Genomic DNA, 22033 nt, shown 5'->3' with positions numbered 1-22033 from the left:
TCATAGAGGTTTGCTTTGCACCTTCGACAGTGCGCTCAGGAATAAATGCATGCAATGAACGAATTAATGGACTTTAATTCTGGTATAATGAAAATTTGGTTATTGTTATACTCGTATTATTGATGTGTGTGGTTGGGTAGTGTGGTACACAAGGCAAACAGTAGTCATGTGGCTCTTTTGAGTGATAGTGATAGTGTATGCAGCTCTCTATAAGCCACGCAGTCCTACTGCTGTGAACTCAACGGGAGTTCTGATCTCATCTCAGTTTAAAAAGTGCTCAGTATCCTATGCTCAGCTCTCACAGGGTCATTTTTGGGATGGATTTTTTTAATTTTTACAAACTATACAAGAGATCAAAGCATGCAGGAACTTCTCCTTTGGCCCTTGTGATAGCAAACATTTTCAGTACTTGTTAGAATGATTTAACATTACAGTAGTATACTTAAACAGTCAAGACAGATTGAACATGCTGTTCAGAAGAGAGGGCAACCAGCTCTGGCCAAGTAGTTACGAAAGCAATGCAAGAAATCTTACATGTGTAGCTTGAATCTATAGCCATATACTTAGAAGCAACTATCATTTTGTTCTATCAGGCTTGCTCTCAAATAAAGGTATATACAATATATGAAGTAGCTACTGCTGCATAAAATTACAAACATAATTGCCATTCTGAGTGGTAGCTGAGCATTTTAAATTCATCGTTAGCTACATTAGCAATGTGGTCGAACGCAGCTTTGATAAAACAGAAAATGAGAAACCCAGACACATGTTCTTTACAAAAAGAATTTTATTGTTGCAGCTAAAATGAGAACTGAAAGTCTGTATGAGAAATTGAAAAACTGTACAGTTTTACTGAAACTGTGAGGTCATTGCAGTGCCTTACACAAAAGACAATATACCTGAAAACATATTATACCAAAACATTTAGCTTTTTTTTTTTAATTTTATTTTTTTAAAAAAAGATTTCTATGGCAATCTGTAAAAAAGAAAGACCTGATGGGTATATATTTGCTTAAGGCATATAGCAGAGCAGCTCACTAACTTTCTAACAAGTTTAAACATGGATTCTTTTTTTTTTCCACCCCCCTCCCCAAATAGGTTAACCAATACATCCACTTTGAAACGCTACTGTATATACACACCCAAACTACTACATACATATACAGGACATCAAAACAAAATGCTTACAGTTCAGCATTCTAAGCCTTATACACACCTCACTGGGCTTTAGTAGGGCATCCCACCGTATGCTTTTACTGTGATGCGTGTCTTCCTTGAGTTCAAATAGGTAAAAGGCAAATGGTGGTTAGTATTGGGGGAGCGGGGCACAGGTAGCTAGAGAGATCTTTTAATTCTTCCTGACTGAAGGGCTGCAAAGTACAATGAAGCCACTGTAAGACTTTAAGCCACATTCTGAATTCAACTGTTTCCCTCCTAATGAGGAAGAATTTTACAAATCACTCATCATCACCCACTGCTATTTTCTAGAGCTCTGATTCCCCCCCTCTCTTTAAATCACTTAATGTCACTGGAAACAAAGCACATACATTTAAAATCTCACTTTGGTTCCAGAGGCTTTGCAAAGAGCTATTTTCTTGGGACTAAGCTAAGTCCCAAGAGTCAAGCAAATGCACCTCAGGTTTTAGCTGCTTTGCTACAGAATACTTATGTGTATATACACTGTGTATGTGTATATTTGTGTGAGGTGTGAATATGGCTTTGTATACATTCTGGAATGTCTGTACTATAAATACTTGGCTGAAATGTGTGGTATACAACCGGTTACATGGCATACGTATAAAACTGAATAGAAAGTCATGCCAAGTATTAGGCAAGATACAGGTTCTGTTTTTGTTGTTTTTGTTTTTTAAAAAAGAGAAAAACACCAACCAACCTATTCGGCTGAATGAAGAAGACACTTCAGCAACACCCTTGGAACCACGGCCATTTAAAAGGATCATATCATGCAAGTATAATCTGGGCACACCAGGAAGCAGAAATACAAGTTTCTTTTCACCTTTCAAGCGCACAGGTTTGTGTTTTTTTAAAAAATCAGGACAATTTTAGGAGACTGCGCATGCATTTGACTAAAAATGGGATACAAATGCTGCTTCCAAACAATACCCTACTAAGTGATGGAGAGTGATGGGGACAAAGCAATCACATACTGTATTGCAGTTCACAAAGATGAGCCTTTACGTATTATACCATTTTCTATATTCTCAGCATTTTTCATGTTTCAAATATTACTACTATATATTGACTGTTTAACAATATTCCTTCAAACTCTGGTCTGACCAACAGCCTCACAGGTTAAAAATGAGATTCCCAGTACTACCTGAGGATTTATTATTGTACTTTTGCAAAGCCCTTGATGTAAGCTTTTTTTTTAAAAAAAAATCCAACCATTCTCTCTCTCTTCCAAAAGACCCTTAATTAACACATAACTGGTTCAAGGAGAAAGAAAGACAGAAAGAAAGATCCAGTTTGAACAAGTATGGAGAACAAAAATAAATATGGAGTGAGGAGTATATAATGCAATAATTTTTTAAAAGGACAATGCCTTAAGTGCTATGTAAGTAGAATACAGAATTTTTAAAGCACTAATTAGTCACACATGATCAGTTGTCATGGTTCTTTTTAAAACAGCTACAACTTTAATGAATGAATTTCTCTCTAACCTTAACACTACAAAGGATTCTTCTTTTGATTTCTAGTGCTCACAAAAATAAAAAAGTCAGAGGGCTGAACAGAGTTCCACCTTACTGCCCCTGCCATAATGTCATATCTAAGATACAAAATGGGCTCACTGGGTACAACAATAGAAACACACTACCAAAAAACCTAGTGGAAGATGAATAAGTCAAAAGTCAATAAACATGTCGTATGAAATTTACTGAGTAATCAAAATGCAAAGAGCCTCATAATAATCCACAAAGTGTTAATAAGGGTGCAATATAAAGTTAACAACACGATTATTCCAAATTTCAAATTGAAGAAACGAGGATAAACAAATTTATCATTTGCACAATGGCAGGGTCAGTAAATACACTACAACACAATGTCCAAGTGGTGATAATGGATTCCAGGAGACACAGTAAACAAACAAGTGAATGAATGAATGGCAGAGTTCCTCCACAGCTAGAGAGTAGCTGGGTATCCTCCTCTGCCACGGGTTTCAGCCAGCAGATTTTCCAGTACCCGTTTCGTTGGTCACTTCATCAGGCAAATTGTCTAACTGGATATTTCACCACGTAAGACGCTCCCATTACATGACCCAAGCAGTAAACAGCGAACAATGTCGTTTGTCGAAAACGAAACGGGTACTGGAAAATCCTCGTTTATCCTCGTTTCTTCAATTTGAAATTTGGAATAATCGTGTTGTTAACTTTATATTGCACCCTTATTAACACTTTGTGGATTATGAGGCTTTTTGCATTTTGATTACTCAGTAAATTTCATACGACATGTTTATTGACTTCTGACTTATTCATCTTTCACTGGGTTTTTTGGTAGTGTGTTTCTATAACGTCATATCTGGCAAAATAAAATATAAAACACCGACTGCAAGGATTTAAATTTCTGCTGCCTTCTTAGCTATGGCAAGTTAACCTCAGCTGCCAATAACAAAAAAGCCTCAGATCTTCCTCCACTGAAACAACCTACAGCTAGGACCACAAATCTCTTCTGAGTTGGAATACTTCCAAATAGCAATAGATCTCTCTGACCAGGAGGAACAAAGGAGGATTTTCATTGTCTTTTGAACAAAAATCCTCCTTTCATTTTTAGCTTGAACACAAAAGATTCTTTATAGGGCAAATACAGCACGATACTGCATTTTACATTCTGGGGGAAGAAACCTTTAACCCAGTTCTTTTGAAAATAATTATCTGAAACAACTGCTAAACACTAAATTTCCTTCCTCAGACAGATCCCCCCCCCCGCTTTTAATGAAAGTTGATGCTACAATACAGTAGGTGTGTATGTAGTTGAGTGCATCAAAAAAAAATAGCATGGGGCAGTGGAGGGGAGGAAATATAGTTAATTGCTTCCAAAAAGGAGGCAGGAGGAGGGGAGAGAAATAGCCTTTGACCTCTGAGGTGCCCTGAACAACTGCCAATGCCCATTATAATAATAGACATGTATGGAAAGCAAGAATCTATTTCAGAACAGATAAACCATCAAATCAAACAGATTTGTTACTACTCGCAGTGCCAAAAACAAAAAATGCAGGGGTGAAATCCACCAAGAGGCACTACTATACAATCTCTATCCATTCAACTGGAGCAGCAGCCAATTTAACTAATAGAAGTCACGCAGAAGTGGTTCTTCACAGACCGAGCCCCCAGTCTCTTAAAGGCATAAAGGAAAGAGCTCTCCCTTTTCAAAGTTTCATACATTCTTGGGTGTTTGCATGAGTAGTGGTGTTTTAAAAGAACCTAAATCATGTATTTGGTTACAAACACTTGGAGAATACAAGCAAATTTTCACTTGTGCCTAAAAGTTCTTTAAAAAAAAATAAAATAAAAACTGGCTTTAGAAATACTAAAAAAAAAAAGAAAAAAGAACAACAATGTGTTGTAAACTCTTATTCCGTTAAAAGTAAGGAAAAATAATAAAAACACAAGACTTATTTGGCATATTCTCTGCTTACTCCTGAATATCTTAAGGCCCTGAGATTAGAATATTATGTTCTTGGGACCACAGGGCTAAAAATTAAACCCTAGTGCATCAATTTTCTCTTTAAGCCCTAACCAAAGTTCCAGCTTCTCCAACTTAAGATACACTTCCCCTGGGACAAGGCTCGGAAGCCCCCTTTAGCTTTCCTTTTTTACAGAAACAGATCAAATGCCAGTTTTGTTGCCGGCATTTCTGGTACCGATGCTGGTGTGTCCATCAATGAAAACATGCCCTGTAACAGAGGTATGCTCCTGCTGTGAGGACAGTGAACATGCAGATGTTGACCAGAAACGGCTTCCAAGTGGTCATCGTGTTCTCGTCGTCCTCTTCTTCCAGCTTCACCAGCTCTTCGCTATGTGGTGAAGCGTCAACAGTTCTCTTCCTAAGCTCAGTGTCTTGACTAGTGCTGAGAGACAAGAGTAAATACATTCTGATCAGAACTCCTCATTACGGTGGGAAAGGGCAGTAATAGACAAGGCATTTTGGTAGACAGGGTATAAACAAAAGGCACAGTAAGTTATCCACTGCGCAGACAATGAAGGTAACATGGCCCTTCTCCAGAGTGCTTAAAACCCAAAGCAGCCTCACCAGTCAAAGACAAAGTCAGAAGGTCAAGCTCAAAATACAACAGGAATAGAGGGGGTAGAAAGGAACAATGAATCGGTAGCAGACAGTCAAAAATACGTTACACTGGTTCAGGAAAGGTCTTTGTGGTGGGGAGGAAGGCAGCCGGAAGGACAGAAAGAAAGGAGCCGTTCGAGGTATGCCAAGTGGAACATCTATCAGAAGGGCAAGATGGAAGAAACAAGCACAAAGTGTTGTTTTGTTTGTAAGATGAACTCCTAATATACAAAAGGCATTATGTCAAAAGGAGACTTAGCATTTTAGTCCCTTATTTAATCTGAGAGTTCTCCCACTGAAACCAAGTTGTAAGGATAGTTAAAATTTGGCCCAAACAATGTTGATAAGGAGAGGCGATTCAAATGACCAGTCCTACTTCAATATCCCTTGGAATGGTCCAGGGGAAGTTGTACCTTATTTTCAAACATCTTGGCTTGCCTTTCAGTGACGAGTGATAGTTTTTAATGGCTTTCATTTGGAGATGGGAATCCTGTCACCTGAAAACCCATTTCTCATTCCTGCCTAGCAGTGCAAAGGTCCCGCCTATAACATTAATTCCTCTGACATAACACACTCCCCTATTCTTGCTTTCAAACTTCTACGGACTTTAATGGGTAGATCTGGAAGTTTCCTTTGAACTCCCTGTCCTGTTTCAAGCATCACTTTTCCCATGAATCCATTCAAATAGTGGACATACAAGCATGGGATATATGTCCCAAATAGTGGGCATACAAGAACTTGCATGGGGGCATTTCATTTTTCCCTTCCCCACTATTTCCCTTTTCTCTTCTCTGAAAATACTCATAGCGTCTCTCCTTTTCCTGTTTCCTTCTTTGCTTCCCATCCACCAACCCATCTACTTTTATTGTCTGCCCTTCAGCTTTCACTCCTTCCCTCCCCCAACAACCTCTCACTGGGAAAACTCTGTGCAGTGTTAGCTGCGAGGCTGGGCCCGGTTGTACAGTGGGGAACCCACAAGGACTTCTGGGGGGCACCTCACTTTCCCCTGTATCACCTTCATACCACTAGTTTCCAGTGGGTAGCTGTTTTGGTCTGTAGTAGGAAAGCAAGATTTGGGTCCAGTAGCACCTTAAAAGATGATGGGAGCTCTGACTCTCAAAAGCTCATACCCTGGAAATCTAGTTCGTCTTTAAGGTGCTACTGGACCCAAATCTTGTTCTTCATGACACTATTTCCTCTTTTCCTTCTCCTGGCAATGCCCTTACCTTTCCTAGCTTCCTTAATGCCTTCCTATGCACCAGCCTTTTATTTGCACTTCCAATCTCTGCCTATAATTATTTACTTCATTTATACTCCACCTTTTTCCACTATGGGGACCCAAATCCTCTTACATTATTCTCCTCTCCTCCATTTTATCCTCACAAGAATCCTGTGAGGTAGGTTAGGCTAAGAACATGCAACTGGCCGAAAGAACCATCAGTTTCCCCCCTTCTGTTTTTTAGAATCTGCAGTCTGTTTTGATAATAATAAAAAAATTGCACAGAAAGGAAGGGCAGGGAGAGGGGGTCTACAAAATTTCAGAATTTCATTCTGCAGATGTTCAGAGGCAGGCAATGTCTTCCCAAACATCCCTATTTTTCTGCCAGAGCGCCCTGTGGTGTGTAACATCAAAAATAGCTTGCAAGGGCTGAAGTTACAAAAATGGTGCATAGAGGTGAATAGAAAACTACGAAGAAATCAAAAGGAATTTTTTTTGGGAAAGAGACAAAAGAATAAGAAGCATCAGTGGTTATATTTCAAAAAAGTAAATTTCAGAAAAGAAATTCCACACCCCATAATGATGGAAAGAGAGAAGTCACTATCACTAATGAAGAAGCAGCACCCTCTAGTGTTCAGGGGCACACCTCAATTCTACTGATCCACACTTTAGGTAACTTGAGGGCTGTATTTATGGAGCTTCTCCATTCAGCTACTTGAGCCGAAAGGCATAATACTTCGATATTATGTTCTTCGAGTGGTTTGAGAAAGCCGCCTGCAATCTCAAAGTTGCCCTTAAAGAGAGAGAGAAGCTCCTCTGATATTTTGCAACTGCCTTGACGCATCTTTGAATGTTTCAGTTCCCCTGAGAATGTTTCAGCTCCTCTGAGAAATGGAGACTGCTAAATAAGTGAACTGTTTTGATGTCATCTAGTACTATGATTAAAAAGGTGCTCTTGAAATAAGCACATATGAACAGCCAGGCGTCTGGCATTCAAATAACATATTTGGTGAACTGTCCTAGTTCACAAGCAGTGTTTCAGCAGCAGCAGACCCAAGCCACTGCTGTCTGTGAAAGACAGCCCTCCTTACACAAGGGCCGGGGGAGGGGGTGCCCTAGGTAGACTGAAGAGAGATGCGAGCCCTGCTATTCCCCATACATTTCTTCAAAAATAGGGGAGCTGGCTTTTTTTATAATGCAGAAGGAAGCTTGGAAGATTTTTATGACTCCCTTTTTCTCAATCTTTTCTCTGCTTATATATGCTGGCACCTGAAGAAACATCAGGCATTCATCTTAATTTAGCCAACCCCCTCCCCCCCAAACACACAGAAAGAAATGCATCGAGCCAGGAATGCTACAAAACAAAGACAATGTGCAAACTGTAAGCCTATTCTCTATTTTTGAAACATGCCTTAACGATATTACCTCTCTGCATCTGGCTGCTCCCCATCAAGCACCTTCTCCTGAACTGCAGCGACGGCACACTTGATTGTCTCTTCAGTCACCCGATGCTTTGGAAATACGGGTTCATGCACCCTTCCATTATTCATTTCTGAGGTTCGTTTGGGTGGTCTTGGGGGCGGAGGAGTATGGTCTGGTGGTGGTTCCAAGTCTTCATTAGAAAGCTCTTTCCATTGCTCCTTCAACAGATAAAACTTATTAAGATTATCCAAATGATAAGCATTACAAAGCAAGCAAAAATTTAGATGCCTCAAGGGATTAGAAATTTAGTCTCGGCCACTGGGATGTTAAAACTAAAGCGGGGGGAGTTACTGCATTTTGTGCAGTAAATAATATCAAGTCAGGGCAGGATGCTGCTGGAGTAATGCCTCTTGCTGGAGTCTGAAGGCTGAACTAGACAAGAAGGTATCCCTGGGTCAGACCCAGAGGCACTGCTGCCATTTTAAAGCCTAATGCTGTCCATATAAAAATACAGGGAGGGGCTGAGCATGATCAAGCCCACAGTATTGCAGGACGAGGCGCTATTGTCCCTACCCCGCACCTTTCCAAGTGCTGAAACAGCTGCTGGGAGAAGCAGTTTTAGCCCTTGAAAAAGTGGGGGGGGGGAGGGAACAAGAGCGCCCCATGCCACTACATTGTGGGTGGCACTGGCATTCATAAACGGCCGGCATTAGACTTTAAAATGGCGGCGACGTTCAGCCCTTAGAAAACAAGTCAGTGGAGGATCAGGACAGGAGTTGGCATTCCGACATAGTGCCCTGCTGCCCCAGACCTATGAACCAATGTGAACAGTTCTGAAATCAGGACTTGAAAAATTGTTCACGTGGCACCCTGTAATTTAGTTTATGCTGGTTGGCTTGCTGCACGTCAATGTATAGACACCCGTCTCCTCTTAGGAGAAGGCACTTTTATCACCCCCGGAATCCTTTCAACCTCATGACTGCAACCTCATCTCCAACACAAACCTGGGCAGGGCCGTAAGCCCTAAAAACAACCTGACATTAAGTAACACTCACCTGCACGGAAGAGTCTCCCATAATAAATTTTGCTCCCTCTATAACAGCCAAGTAAGAGAAACGAAGTTGGTCTGCAGTCTGTATGAGCCCCATTCTGTATTTTCTCATTTCTAAAAGAACCTGCTTAATGTCGACAGAAGAAGGGTCTTTCCTTTTGTCCATCTGAACAGAAAAAGGTGAAAGATTGAGATTCTGCTCTGCTTGTACTGCAAAAGCAACTGGGCAACTATTCACTTGCAGAATTGCCAGAAGATGTTAATATCAAGACACCTAACAATTCAAAATGGTCAAGGATTACTTGAGCCATTATGAGATCTGGCCATGCAGTTCTACAGCTTTAGAACATCAGAAAATGTTATTGCTCCTCCCCCACAAGCACTGTCTGCCACTGCTCCAATGCAGCCCAAATTATGCAACACAAAAAGCCAAACCCTGCATTGCCACGAGAGTCACAGGAAGAGGGACAAAAATCACTGGAAAAAACCTTCCTTTCCCAAATCTTGACTCAGCTTTCCACAGGCTTTTCAGGTTTCACCAGGTATTGTTGTCAACATAGTCAGAGGGGCCATAACCTTGGTGTGTGTGTGTGTGGTGGTGGGGACTTAAAGATTTCCAGAATCCCAGGCACAAGTAAAAGATGCTGGTTGATCTTCACTGCGTTCTCCTTCCTCCAGTAGCCCTGAAAAGGAGAAACTGAGGTTTGGGGGCATCTGTGTGGACAGAAAGCAGCACAAAACAAGTGGCTACTATTAGGAGAGGACAACAGACAGAATTATTATTCTGTTGCTTAAGCTAGAGGAGCCTCTTGTGCCAGAAGAACAGGTAAAGAGACAATTTTGCCTGCTTCCACCTCCTCACTGCAGCTGCTCATTTTTTGCTTGGCTTTTTGTCCATACGGGTTTCCAAAACCCCAGCATCACCCTTTCGGTATTCATGGGGGGGGGTTTGCTGGGGGAAGGCAGGAAACAAACCTGTTTCTGCCAGCACCTTTTGATGGTGGTGCATAGGATTCAACCCCTTGTCTTCAGCGATACTATCTCAAAAGTGTGGAATATACAAACACCTGTCTAAGGTAAACAGTCTCTAATCAACGCACGCTCTCCTAGGACCAACCTAATCCTCTGCACAGGTACTCACAAGTAAATTTTCCTGAATGCACTCAGATTTCCTCCAAGCAATTGTGCTTGGGATTGGTGAGTGCGGAGCACAAAATGGGATTCTTCTGCATCTTTCTAGCTGTGGCAGCAAGGACTGCGTTGAAATTAAAGTTGGGAGGAACTGTTTGAAATCATTGCAAAAGCACAAAAATAAGAGAACCACACATGGATTTAAAAGGATAAAACTCTACATTTTCACAGTTCCAGTGGCAAGAGAAATGACATTTATTGAAACAAGACCGATGGAGAATTGGTGTAGAGTGGGACTGACTAACAAACAATAACCCCCAATGACAGCTCGGCTGCTTCCAGGATTTGAAGTGGAAACATTATTAGTGAGAAAAAGCAGGATTTTCTGTAGCACTTGAAGGATTTGAGAATAGTTTTTTCACAACAATGATCTGAACATGATGCCACCTCTCTCCTTAATGTGGTGGAAGAATCATGTGGCACATACAGGTTACCTAGGAGCGTGCGCTCGCTCCATTGATGCATGGACTGCTGCTAGCCCAGCAAGCATCTGTGCTGGCACTACACCCCTCACAGGAATGACTCGCTAAAGTTCCTGAAAGATGTTCAGCTCTCAGCCTACTCCGACTGAGCCACTTTGTTATTGTACTACTAAAATTTTCCTTTGCATTACCTATGAGCAAATGGTTCTTACCAGGAGGAGGCAAGTATCCACCAAACAGAAAGTTCCTGATCTCCCAATTCCTGCACTGCAGTGCACTACGACAGGTCCATGTTCGGGGCTCAGTGACCCCGACTCTCTCACTTTGAACAGGAAGTTGAGGAACGAAGCTGGAGATTCAGGGACTCCAAAGTCAGGCCACGTTGTATAGTGAAAGTGCAGAATCTCTCTGGTTTCATGTGTCTGCAAAATGTTTTGGTGAGGCTATTAAGATTCTTCCTGATTAGGAACCTGACATTCTTTATATTTCTATCATCCTTGTTAAAGTTGCCTACATACAGAATGCTACACCCAAAAGATTTTTCAAAGAACTCTTATGAGGTTGGTGTTTGTAGACGTACAAACACTCAATTGAGATTGTGTTCAATAAGTTCTACTACCATCACCAGTTTGTTTATACGTATCCTGCAATGAAGAGTTCCATGAAGTATTTTAAATTTTATTACGGGAACTTCTACTGCAGGACATGGCTCTCTATATCTAGGATAGGGATCAGGGGGAAAAATACAAGCAAGCCACTAACCGTCACTGTGGTGTAGTGGTTAGAGTATTGGGCTAGGATCTGGGAGAACCAGGTTAGAATCCTCACTCGGCCATGGAAGCTTGCTGGGTGCCTTTGGGCCAGTCACACATTCTCAGCCTAACATACCTCAGAACTTTGTTGAGAGGATAAAATGGAGGAAAGGAGTATGTCATAAATTGCACTGGGTCCCCAACGGAGGAAAAAAAAATATAAATGAAGTAAATAAATTTCCCCCACCTCCACATAGTGTGACATGAAAACATTGTGGTATTTCTTATGCAAAGTACAGACAGTACAGGCTCTCCTTGTACAGTAAAAAGTAAGAAGGAATGGCCACAGAAGTTTCTAGCGGTCATGCATGCAAAGACACTAAATACAAAATGCAAGAGGCTCTGAAGAGCCTAGGACCACAGTACCTTAAGGATTGCCTGTTCCCATGTTTCCTGCCTGATTATTCATATCTTTATCAGAGGCTCTGATTTGTGTGCTCCCATCTTCAGAGGAAAGTGGATGCCCACTAAAGAAATTTTTTTCTGTGCCTTGATCATAGAATTCTCTCTTGATCAGGTAGACATTTTCTAAGACTGTTATTGGTCATTATTTTATTGATACTTGGGCCTTGTTCTTGGCTGTTGTGTTTTCTCATTGACTTTTGTTTTAATTTTGATATTTCACTGTTCACTGTTAAGAACAGTACGTTTAGGCTTGGATCCTACACCTTTGCTCCACGCATGCTACCTCTTGAGGCTCATCAAAAAACATCAGAACTGCACATATGGAAGTACCCAGCGTTAAGAGGAAGTGAGTTCCACAGAGAAATATTTTTGCAGTGCCCAGAGAGAAGCAAGTGCAATGCAAAGGTACAGGATTCCAAGCCTTATTGTGTAAAAGTTGCTAATTATATCTCTGTGTGACATTTTATTGTATTTTAATGTTCTTTAAGTCCCCTCCATATCTTTCTTTGGTTAAAACTGCAGGAGATGAACAACTGACTAAACTAAATAAAATATAGTCATTGAAGCTAAGCATAATTTCAGGTGGGTAGCTGTGTTGGTCTGCAGAAGAAGAGCAAAATTTGAATCCAGTAGCACCTTAAAGGCCAACAAGATTTTCAGGTTATAAGCTTTCACAAGCTTTGAGTCTTGAATACCCTGAAACTTGTTGGTCCTTTAAGGTGCTACTGGACTCAAATCTTATAGTACTAAACATATTAATCAATCCTAAGACTACAATCCTAAACATGCAGACTTAGAAGTAAGGTTATCTGGATTCAAGAGGATTTACATTCAATAAATGCTTTAAGACAGAATTCAGTGAAACGTCGCTAAGAACTGGCTTGGAGACAAGTCGGAACACTGCACTAAATCTTCTACAGTGTCCATAAAGAATCATACTTGTATCTAAGGCTACACCGATATTTTAGAGCCACTGGACAACACTGTCATGTTGCCAACAATGTGGCTGAGTCTAGATTTAGTATTATACTAAGGGTGTGGGAACAGGGAAAGCCTTAGTGCACGGTTGGTTAGGAGTGGACCATAATATGGACATAATCTGATTCAGAATCTAAACTTACGGTTATTAATATTGCACAATGCTTTAGTACTACAAAAGAATATTGGAGGTATTAACCAAGCAGTAAACCAAAATTAGTTATTCACTGCATCACTTGCTCAACTTCTGATGACTCAGACAAAAATTGGCACGACAGACTTCAGGGATGGAGGAACACTGGCTTGGATCAACCACAACATTTTTATAAGAGGTCCACTGTGTAATGAAATAGTTCAGGAAGGCATTTTTATAAAGGAAACAAAACTGTAGGCTATGCAACTGTGTATGGTATATATTATCAGTTTATTGTGTGTATTATCCTGCTCTTACTACATTGTCTTCCACTTCTGTAATTCCATTTTCTGCACTGTTTGACATATTGTATCTGATATCTTTTCCTGGTTCCATTGCATTGCTTATTATGTGTTTTCGGCTATCTGACTGCATTGTTTTATGCTGTATAATGTGCATTATATCAACAGCATTTACAGCCTAAGCTGCAGTGAGAGGGAGGAGGTAAGGAGGCCATACTCTGTGGTCAGAAATCCTTCTGTCTGTGGAAACGTTCCGGGGGAACCAAGTCAATGAAATGTAGAAGAGCTGAACTTTTAGGTATTATTGATACAACGTGGTTCTTTAATGGTTCATATAACAAATTATGATTTGCAAATTATGTTTATTAAAAGAAAATACTGTATTTTTACATTTCTAACTGTATCAGTATCAAACACAATGGAAACTGACCAGAGAATGTTTGTGTCCACTTGTTCAGCATACCAACTGAACAAATGCAAGAAATCTGCTCCAATATCAAGGCCACAGATTTTTATAGCAGCATTTTGGGTGTCCTGAAGCATTCACCAATGAGTCACCAAATACCTATTTTCCAATAAAGATGCTTAATAAGACAATAAGAAATACAGAAAAAACAGTTCCATTTGATGGCATCTGCTTTCCTATTAACTTACTGTCAGGTTTTCCAATTCCAACTGTCGTACTGTATAGTAGGATTTTATATCTTCCGATATCAAAATGAGCTTCAAGTCGGTATCTTCAAATAGCATTTCTTTCTCTTCTTTTTGTGGCCAGTACTGCGCACATTTTATCTAGAAATAAAAACGAAAATAGATGATAGATTTATTCAGAAATCATTTATTCATTGTTAATGAGAACTCCAGAACATTATTACTATACAACACCAGTGTATATTTCTATTGCCCTTACTAAGAGTTTGATGAACAAAAGAGATGGGTCCCTGCCCTCAAGTGTTTACAATTTCTGAGAGAAATTTATTTATTTTTATTTATGTCATTTACAGTGTGCCTTTCTCACTCAGACTCAAGGAGGATTATCTAGTGTGATATTAGTACAGTCAGTATCAAGGACATTTCATTAAACAACGCCATAGGGTAAATAAATGCAAGTTAACAAAGACGTAACATTAGCAAAAATTCATTACAGAGTTGAAGAAATGCTGAAACAAAGCATAAGCAGTTCTAGGACTGGCATTATACAATACAGAACCACCCAGTAGGGTAGGGTCATACTTAATGCAACAGGTAGTACCTAGAAGCACATACTTAAAGCAACAGATAGGACATACGGAAACATAGTAGTGAAGTCTATGGTCACTAACTTGTTAGTGAAGCATCTCATTGAGACCACCTCCCTACAATACAGCCCTCGGGACTGAGAAAAAAGCCCTTTTTGAATAATTCAGTTTTGCATCATCTGCAGAAAACGAGGAGAGTGGGGGCTCTCCTGACCGCCTCAGGCAGGCCGTTCCATAGGGTGGGGTGGGGGGGTCACCACAGAGAATGCACATATACAGGCAGCTCTCGATTTTGACCATGTGATTAATAAAGAATATCACTCCAATCACGGTTGGTAACCCAACATCTTAGCATAAGCAAAGGAAGTATTTCAGTTCCCAGGATGTATCACTAACTCCTGGCCTTCTGGTACCCTTCTGGATTTGCAAAAAATGGCCATTTAGGCAAAACTGACCACTGGAACAAACCAACAAAACAATCCTAATGGCTGATGTAACTTTATTAGGAAAACTGTTGGAAACTTAGACACACAAAGCTTAAGCATTTAATTTGGAAGCAAAAGACAACTGCAGTTGAATTGTCCAGTTCATCAAATCCCCTCTTCCAAAAATCCCAGTCTTATGAGATCATTTTAATGCCATATGGGACAGCTTAAAAGGTTATGTCTTATTCTAACTGAAAATTGCAGCTAGCAAGCATTCCTGTTTCCTAAGATCTTGACTGATCATAGTAATTTTCTCAGTAATAATTTCCTAGGAAACCCAGGATCTGCATCATTAGAATGCTTACATGGTACAATCTCGAGGCAGTCAGCTGTACAAAGAAGATATCCAGTGCTCGGAAAGGAGGAACCTAACTAAAGAATCCTGGAGCTGATAAAATACATGAGAAACTCTGCAATTGTGAACACCAAAAACGTGCTTGTTGAAAACAGCATCTCTGCAGAGGTCGACACCATTTCTCTGGTTAAGATTACATCAGTGACACATGAACAGGAAAATGTTATTTTTAATGTTACATTTTCAGTGTCTTGTTGTCAAAAAGGAGAAAAAACAGAAACAAAGGAATGGATTATTATGTTGGTAATTACTGATCAAAAGTCTTTATGGATCGGATGGTGATGCTGGAGGTCTTTTATAGAACTAAAACCAGAGAGAATCACAAAGAGTTCCAGGAAACATGCTATCAGCCCTAAAAGCCTTTTATTTAGAGACAATGAGGGAGTCCCATGTAGTTCAGCCCATTATGAAGGTACCAGTATCTTTCTTCCACACAGTAGGACCCGGCTGGATACAGCCAGAAATTATAACTTTCTACAGACTCGTTTTTAATTATAGCTACGTAAAAACATTTTTCTCTATGTACAGCATTTGCACCCAAATGACTTGGCAAATAAAGATTTGCCAGGTTCCCACCATGTATTCCCCATAACAGTTTCTCAAGAAGCATTAGCAGCCTGCCCCAGGGGATCTCAATACTTCTTTGTTTTGTTCATGCTTACTGGCAGTGGAGAAAGGGTAAACGGGGGTGGATAGGAGAGGGAGGAATAGCTAAATGTGTGGTTACCGTACTTCTCTCTTTTTAGGGTTGTTTCACTACTTATATTGATGTAAATCTCCACTCAGCAAGGCAGAGATCGCTTCAGAAGAGTCCTCCCGCTAGAAAGAAGTCTTTCTTCCATAATTTAAGGAACACTATTCACTCATCCTTAAAAGAGGACCAGTGGTCACTACCTCTAAGAAGCACTCCCCTCCAGATAGATCATTTGCTGAAATTTATCACACATGTATTATGGAACAGAAACAACGTTATTGCCAGATGTGTAGCCCCTTAAGTATGAAGACAAACATTTTAATGGCCACGTATCTAGTAGCAATAGGTGACCCAACCATGCAGATAAAAAAATCTTAATCAGGGTCCAACAAGGCTAGGGTACATTTTTCTGCAGTCTTGGGGTAATGCCAAGCTTTGCACAAAAAATGATTAAAAGTTTTTTTTTTTAAGGGATTAATAACCTCAAAAAGTAACACAGCAATGTCTGTGCTTGGACAGAAATTGTGCAAAAAATAGTGGGCCGCAGAAATTCATGATGCTGTACACAGACATGTTTAGAAACATGGGATGGGCTAAGGAGGAAGGTCAGGAAGGGGGGCAGAAATGAACGACTGGACAGGGTGCCACGGGGAGGGAACATGGTCCTCATGGTCCTCACCCCCTTCATGCAATCAATCATCATCATCATCTCCTGGTCCGTGCTTCAATCACTGGGTGAGAATCCATGCAGTTTCACAACTGAAATGGCAGGCACATACTTACAAAATGAATGCCTGTGATACTGTCAGCTTTGACACCTGCCTAAGCTTTTTAAATTTTACACATGCCACATAAACACACACACACTTATTCATTCATTGTTTTATTTATTTTTTGGTTTTAAGAGGATTTTTTTAAGGATGATCATTATCTCCCCCCCCCCCAACACCACAGCTTGCTTGACGACATCATGGAGGCAGCCAATTGGCACCTTGCAGTTCCGCTACAAAGAACTATTTCTTTTTCATAGCTTCATTCTGGAGAGGAATAAAGTATACTTGGATTGAACCCAGCAACAGCAGTACCAGATTAATGCCACTGCTCTGTACATGTTATGCCTGCCTTCTTCCTAAAATGTAAAAGAACTGTCTTCAACTAGGAGATGACAATGGCAGTCCACCACCACCACTCCCTTCTCAATGGTTTCGTGGTAAGACTAAAAAAAGTACAAGGAAGTAATAAACAGGGAAGTTCATGTACAGGAATACAAAAGGAAGCCACGGGCAAACGAGCTAGCTAGGCAAAGCTCAGAAACATAGGCCTCTGAACCAGTGACTTTAAAGCTTTCTAATTTAGGGAAGCCCTTGCCAAATTCACCAATGAGAAGCCCTGCCGGCATGCCTGCCGCAGAATCCCAATGCACTGCAGATGGTTCTGAGCCAGGGTTGCAAACGCATTCAACATGTTGGGGCCTGGCCAGGTTTGTTGGGTCTCCTTGGTGCCTTATATGACTTGAAGCTTTCTTGCGCTTCATGCATGCGGTGGTAGGGAGGGATTAAGAATAGAAGGGAAGCTGTTTTGCAAGCAAAACCTGACATTTTCTGACCTAATCTCAGGGTATAGCAGAACACAGTTTTGGAAAATGTGCTCTGAAGCAAGTTTTCAACCAGATAACTCTAACCTTGGGTGTTTTTTCTTTTAATTCTGCTTTATAAAAGCAAATGCTATGAGCCCACAACAACCTACTGGGTGTCAGATTGGCTTTCATGCTAAAACGTAGAAGATGAACATCCTTTAGTACGAGACTCCCCCTTACCATGACTATGGATTATGGGCATAATTGCCATAAACATTGACTACATGCTTTTCAGAGGCACTTAGAAGTAACGTCACATCCAAAGGTGGTCTCTTGAATTCCCCTTCGGTCCCCAGGGTAAAAATTCCAGTTTGTAACACACTATGCTACCACTCTTGACAGTGTAAAGGGGGCTTCAAAACAAGAGGACATATATTTTAAAGTTGCCAGAAAAACATAAATGACATTTCAGTGTGAAGATTAACTGGATTCTAATGCCTTATTACTGACCGAAAGGAATTACATCAAATTATATAAACATCTGTTTATGATGAATGCATGTTTGCCATGCAAATTGTGGTTTGAAGGCCTTTCTTAAAGGCAACAGAGAAAGGATCAAAATGGCAACAGCTACCTTTACTTAACATCTGGTCATCAATGACTGCACTAAGAGTATTTCTAGCAGCCAGGAGTTGACTGTCCCCCTTGAAGTTTGATACAAAATTTGTGCTTTTTGAAGGCATGACCTCCACTGCATGCTTATAGCCACTAACCATGAATAAACTGGTGCCAGAGCATTAGCATACTTTTAAAAAATCATTTCCAAAGTGATCTCAGCCAAGCAGGGACCAAGTAATGAATGAAATCGGGTCACTGACCTCTGCAGCCAATCAGAATTGACTACGTGGTGAGCATAAGCTAAGCCCTTACTGCTTGCATTCCTTTTTGCAGCCTGTCGCTATCGCACTGTAATATAGAAAAATCTACATTCAAGAAGCTAAGCAGATGAGCACCAATGCCTGGACTTTAAAACACCTTCAGAAATGCCCACCACTGTACTAATATTCCATCCTCCCTGCCCCCCTCCCTGGAATCATGAAATCAAGAGCAGCAGTTCATAAAATAATTATAAAAACTAGCCTCTGTTCAGCTTAGCACTTAATGGTTCATCTGTGAGCTAACTAAAAACCAGGATGGAGTGGGATGAAGCCCAAGCAAATATGCTCTGTCTAACTATACACAAATGCTGAGACAGCAAAGAAGCTAAGTACACAATATTCCTGAACTGGGTTGATGTGTGGTCATACTGTACTCATAGCAGAAACTTGGTTTTTTGAGCTTGGCATATTCCAACTTCTTTCCATGTGTCTTAACCAAAATCTACTCTATTTTTTTTCTTAGCCTTAAGCAGACACATTACTGAATAAAATTCTTAAAATGCATTTCTCTAGGATATTTGTTAAATTTTATACACCTACAATCCACGTGTGTGCACATGTGCATACACACACACACACACACTCACACACAGAGTACTTACTGATCCCTTTTCCATCACTCTGTTGAGCATGACAACACCACGGCTTTTCTGTTCCCAAACCATCTCCCAAAAGTGACCACAAGTATTTGGCAGAGGACCCTGCAAAGACACAGAACTTTCAAGAATACGCAGTATTTATTGTCACATACAAGTTCACAGTGTAGTCTAGCAACAGCTACCTAGCTCTAAACTCAACACAGTTGATGGCTTCTGCTTTTAGGTTATATGAAATACAATGGAATTTCTTTAAGTGATTTTCTCCTCTACTGTGATATAGCCAAAATGAATGCTTTACCATGCATAATTTTTACAATTTCTGCGCAAACACACAATGAGCTCAAGGTCCTTATTCACCAGAAGAGAAATGAGAAAGAGTAGTTCTAAGAAAACTTGCCCAGAAAGAATGAGCGTGCTGCTCCACAGGATGAATTTAAGGTGCTTGTCCAGTCAGTGGAGATTTGTGATTTGCAGAGAAGGGGGGATATCATAACTAACAGCTAGGAAGTTTAGTCATCTTTAGCATCTCATGAAAAGTCTTAGCATTGCTCTGATATACAAGGTCAGGAAGAGTTTGCTATTCCTGCTAGATGTTTACCCTATCCACTTTCAAAGTGACCTCTCCTCTAGGTCAAAGGTTCTTCCTTTCCCACTAGTCTCTCACAGATGAATCCATAATGCCCGAGGTTTTAAAAATGTATCTACAATTTTTTTACCCAGGATTTAAACTAAATGCTATCCATAGATGGGGTCGCTCCCACAAGGCTTGCAAGTGCAGTACGCTGACCCTTGAAAAAAAATATGATGGGACTGCCGAGTGGCCAAGTGTCAACTCCATTAGACCGCAATTGATTATTAACATCAACCACATGTATGTCTTTATCCTCTAGCAGTTAAAATAAATAATCTGGAATAGCTATTGCCAGGAACTGAAGCCAGAGGGACTTGAACTGTCAAGGCTGATCTTAAAACTAACACTTCTGCAACTGGTTGAATACTGGAAGTCAGGCACCAAGCTTTTCAGGCCTTTAACCTCCATTTTACTGGGGATGAAGACATGACTCAGGCTCAACATGGTAACATTTCTAGTGTGATGAGCCAAGCAACTACAGTGCCTTTGTTTTACACTACTGCTTGTAGCACATTGCTTAAGGGCAGGAACACTTTGCCCCAGGTGTACTCTGACCACCACACTTAAAGCAAATTGATCCATGGACATGCATTTCAACCGCTTATCTGACTTAATGCTCAGAAAATCCCATCTATGGCCAAATGCTGCACTAGAGTGAAGTCTAACATAGAGATGAAAAGATTCCTCCCTGCCTCAGCTCTCTTTTATTCCTGTGGATTCAAAGATTTTCCATTAAATTCAAGGGACCTTTGTGGAATAAAGTAAGGAAAAAGGAAAACCTCAGAGCCTGCAAGATAAGCAGGATCAGTCAGGGTTAATACTTGGAGGGGAGACCGCCATTTTAGACGAGGGTTGCTATGTAGAGGAAGGCAGCGGCAAAGCACCTCCGTCCTTCCTCTGTTCATCTCTTGCCTTGACAACCCTTTGGGTGGTTGCCATAAGCCAGTTTGCAACTTTACAGCACTTTCATTATCATAATCGCCCTGAAAATTTAATACAAATCTGGATGTGTTTTTTTTTGATCTGCGGAACTGCAGAAGCGCAAGCTCAGCCCTTGCCACCTACCAATTGTTCACTCATGGCAGATACTGGGGAACCTTAATAAATATCTGGGTGTGCTTTGGAATTGATTCCTAAATTGCAGGATCCCAACAGCATGCATCCATATCACTTAACAAACCCCCCATGTGTTTGGTCCCTGTTGACACAAGGAAGAAGAGTGGGTGTGGGTAGGAATACAAACTCGGGTCAGGTTGCTTATCAGCAGTCTCATGGATTCAATTCCAATTCCAATTCAATAAGTATACAGTGAAAAAGCACTAAGATTTAATTGCAATATTGAGATAAGATACTGTGATCAAACTCCTTCCCTCTCATTTTTGCCATCAAGTAGCTGTTGACTTATGGCAACCCTGCAGGGTTTTCAATACAAGAGATGTTCAGAAGTGGTTTGCCATTGCCTGCCTCTTCACAGCAACCCTAGACTTACTTGGTGGTCTCCCATCCAAGAACTAACCAGGGCTGAACTGCTGAGCTTCCAAGATCTGATGAGATCACGCTATTCAGGTCAGACTCACAGTCTGAAAAAGTATTAAAGTAACAGCTCCTAATAACAGATATTGAACAGCCAACTATGGTTCCTGTGAGGATCAAAAATCTGTTGTTTTAGACATTTCTGCAAACACGGGGGAAACTCCAGGTTTGCAGAATGATCTTATTATAAAGAGGAGGGATTAAATAAAATATAAAATAATTTAAAACCACTGAGATCTCATGAAAGATCCCAGATAACTCCACCTAGGCAACTAAAAATGGTAGCTGAGCTCTCCCGAGAGAGGAGTGGGTCCATTTCTGGGGCGGTGAGAGAAAAACTGCAACCTGCTTGGAAGAGGGGGATAGAAATGGAGCTGACAAACAGGGAGAACCAGGATTGGGGGGGGGGGGGCCTCAGTGGGAGAAGATGGGATTTCCCTTTGTAGATTCCCTGCTTTTTTGCTAAAGGAACTCCAAACGAATTTTATTTTTGCTGAACATTCATCTTTTGGTAGAACTCTAAGCCCTGTAGGCCTTAAGACTTTGCCTCTACTAGTCCTCTGAGTGCTTCCAATGCATAATGCTGATCTCATGTACTGGCCCATATTCAGTTGAACAGATACTAGCACAATCCATGCAGCAGGCATGACACAGAGCAGATCTACTCAGAATTCTAGCCAAGTCTATTCAATGGGATTTACTCTTGGGGAAAGTGTTTTAGGATTGCACAATAAAGTCTGAAGTGAGG

The 22033-nt window shown here is 40.7% G+C and overlaps 1 protein-coding gene across 1 annotated transcript in view; it reads right to left on the bottom strand.

The window, feature by feature from the left end:
* Positions 1-3489: 3489 nt before the first annotated feature.
* Positions 3490-22033, bottom strand: part of PTPN1 (protein tyrosine phosphatase non-receptor type 1) — an 80122-nt gene continuing 61578 nt past the window's right edge. The window contains exons 4-9 of the mRNA XM_054980288.1: positions 19125-19223; positions 13891-14028; positions 10819-11028; positions 8998-9159; positions 7946-8160; positions 3490-5086 (exon numbers count right to left, since the gene is read on the bottom strand). Of these exons, the coding sequence (XP_054836263.1) occupies positions 4897-5086; positions 7946-8160; positions 8998-9159; positions 10819-11028; positions 13891-14028; positions 19125-19223 (1014 nt within the window). The 3' untranslated portion in view covers positions 3490-4896. The remainder of the gene's footprint in view (positions 5087-7945; positions 8161-8997; positions 9160-10818; positions 11029-13890; positions 14029-19124; positions 19224-22033) is intronic.

The sequence above is a fragment of the Eublepharis macularius genome, chromosome 5 (genome assembly GCF_028583425.1).
Source record: "Eublepharis macularius isolate TG4126 chromosome 5, MPM_Emac_v1.0, whole genome shotgun sequence".
Classification (NCBI taxonomy): Eukaryota; Metazoa; Chordata; class Lepidosauria; order Squamata; family Eublepharidae; genus Eublepharis; species Eublepharis macularius.
This window is presented reverse-complemented; position numbering and strand designations above follow the sequence as displayed.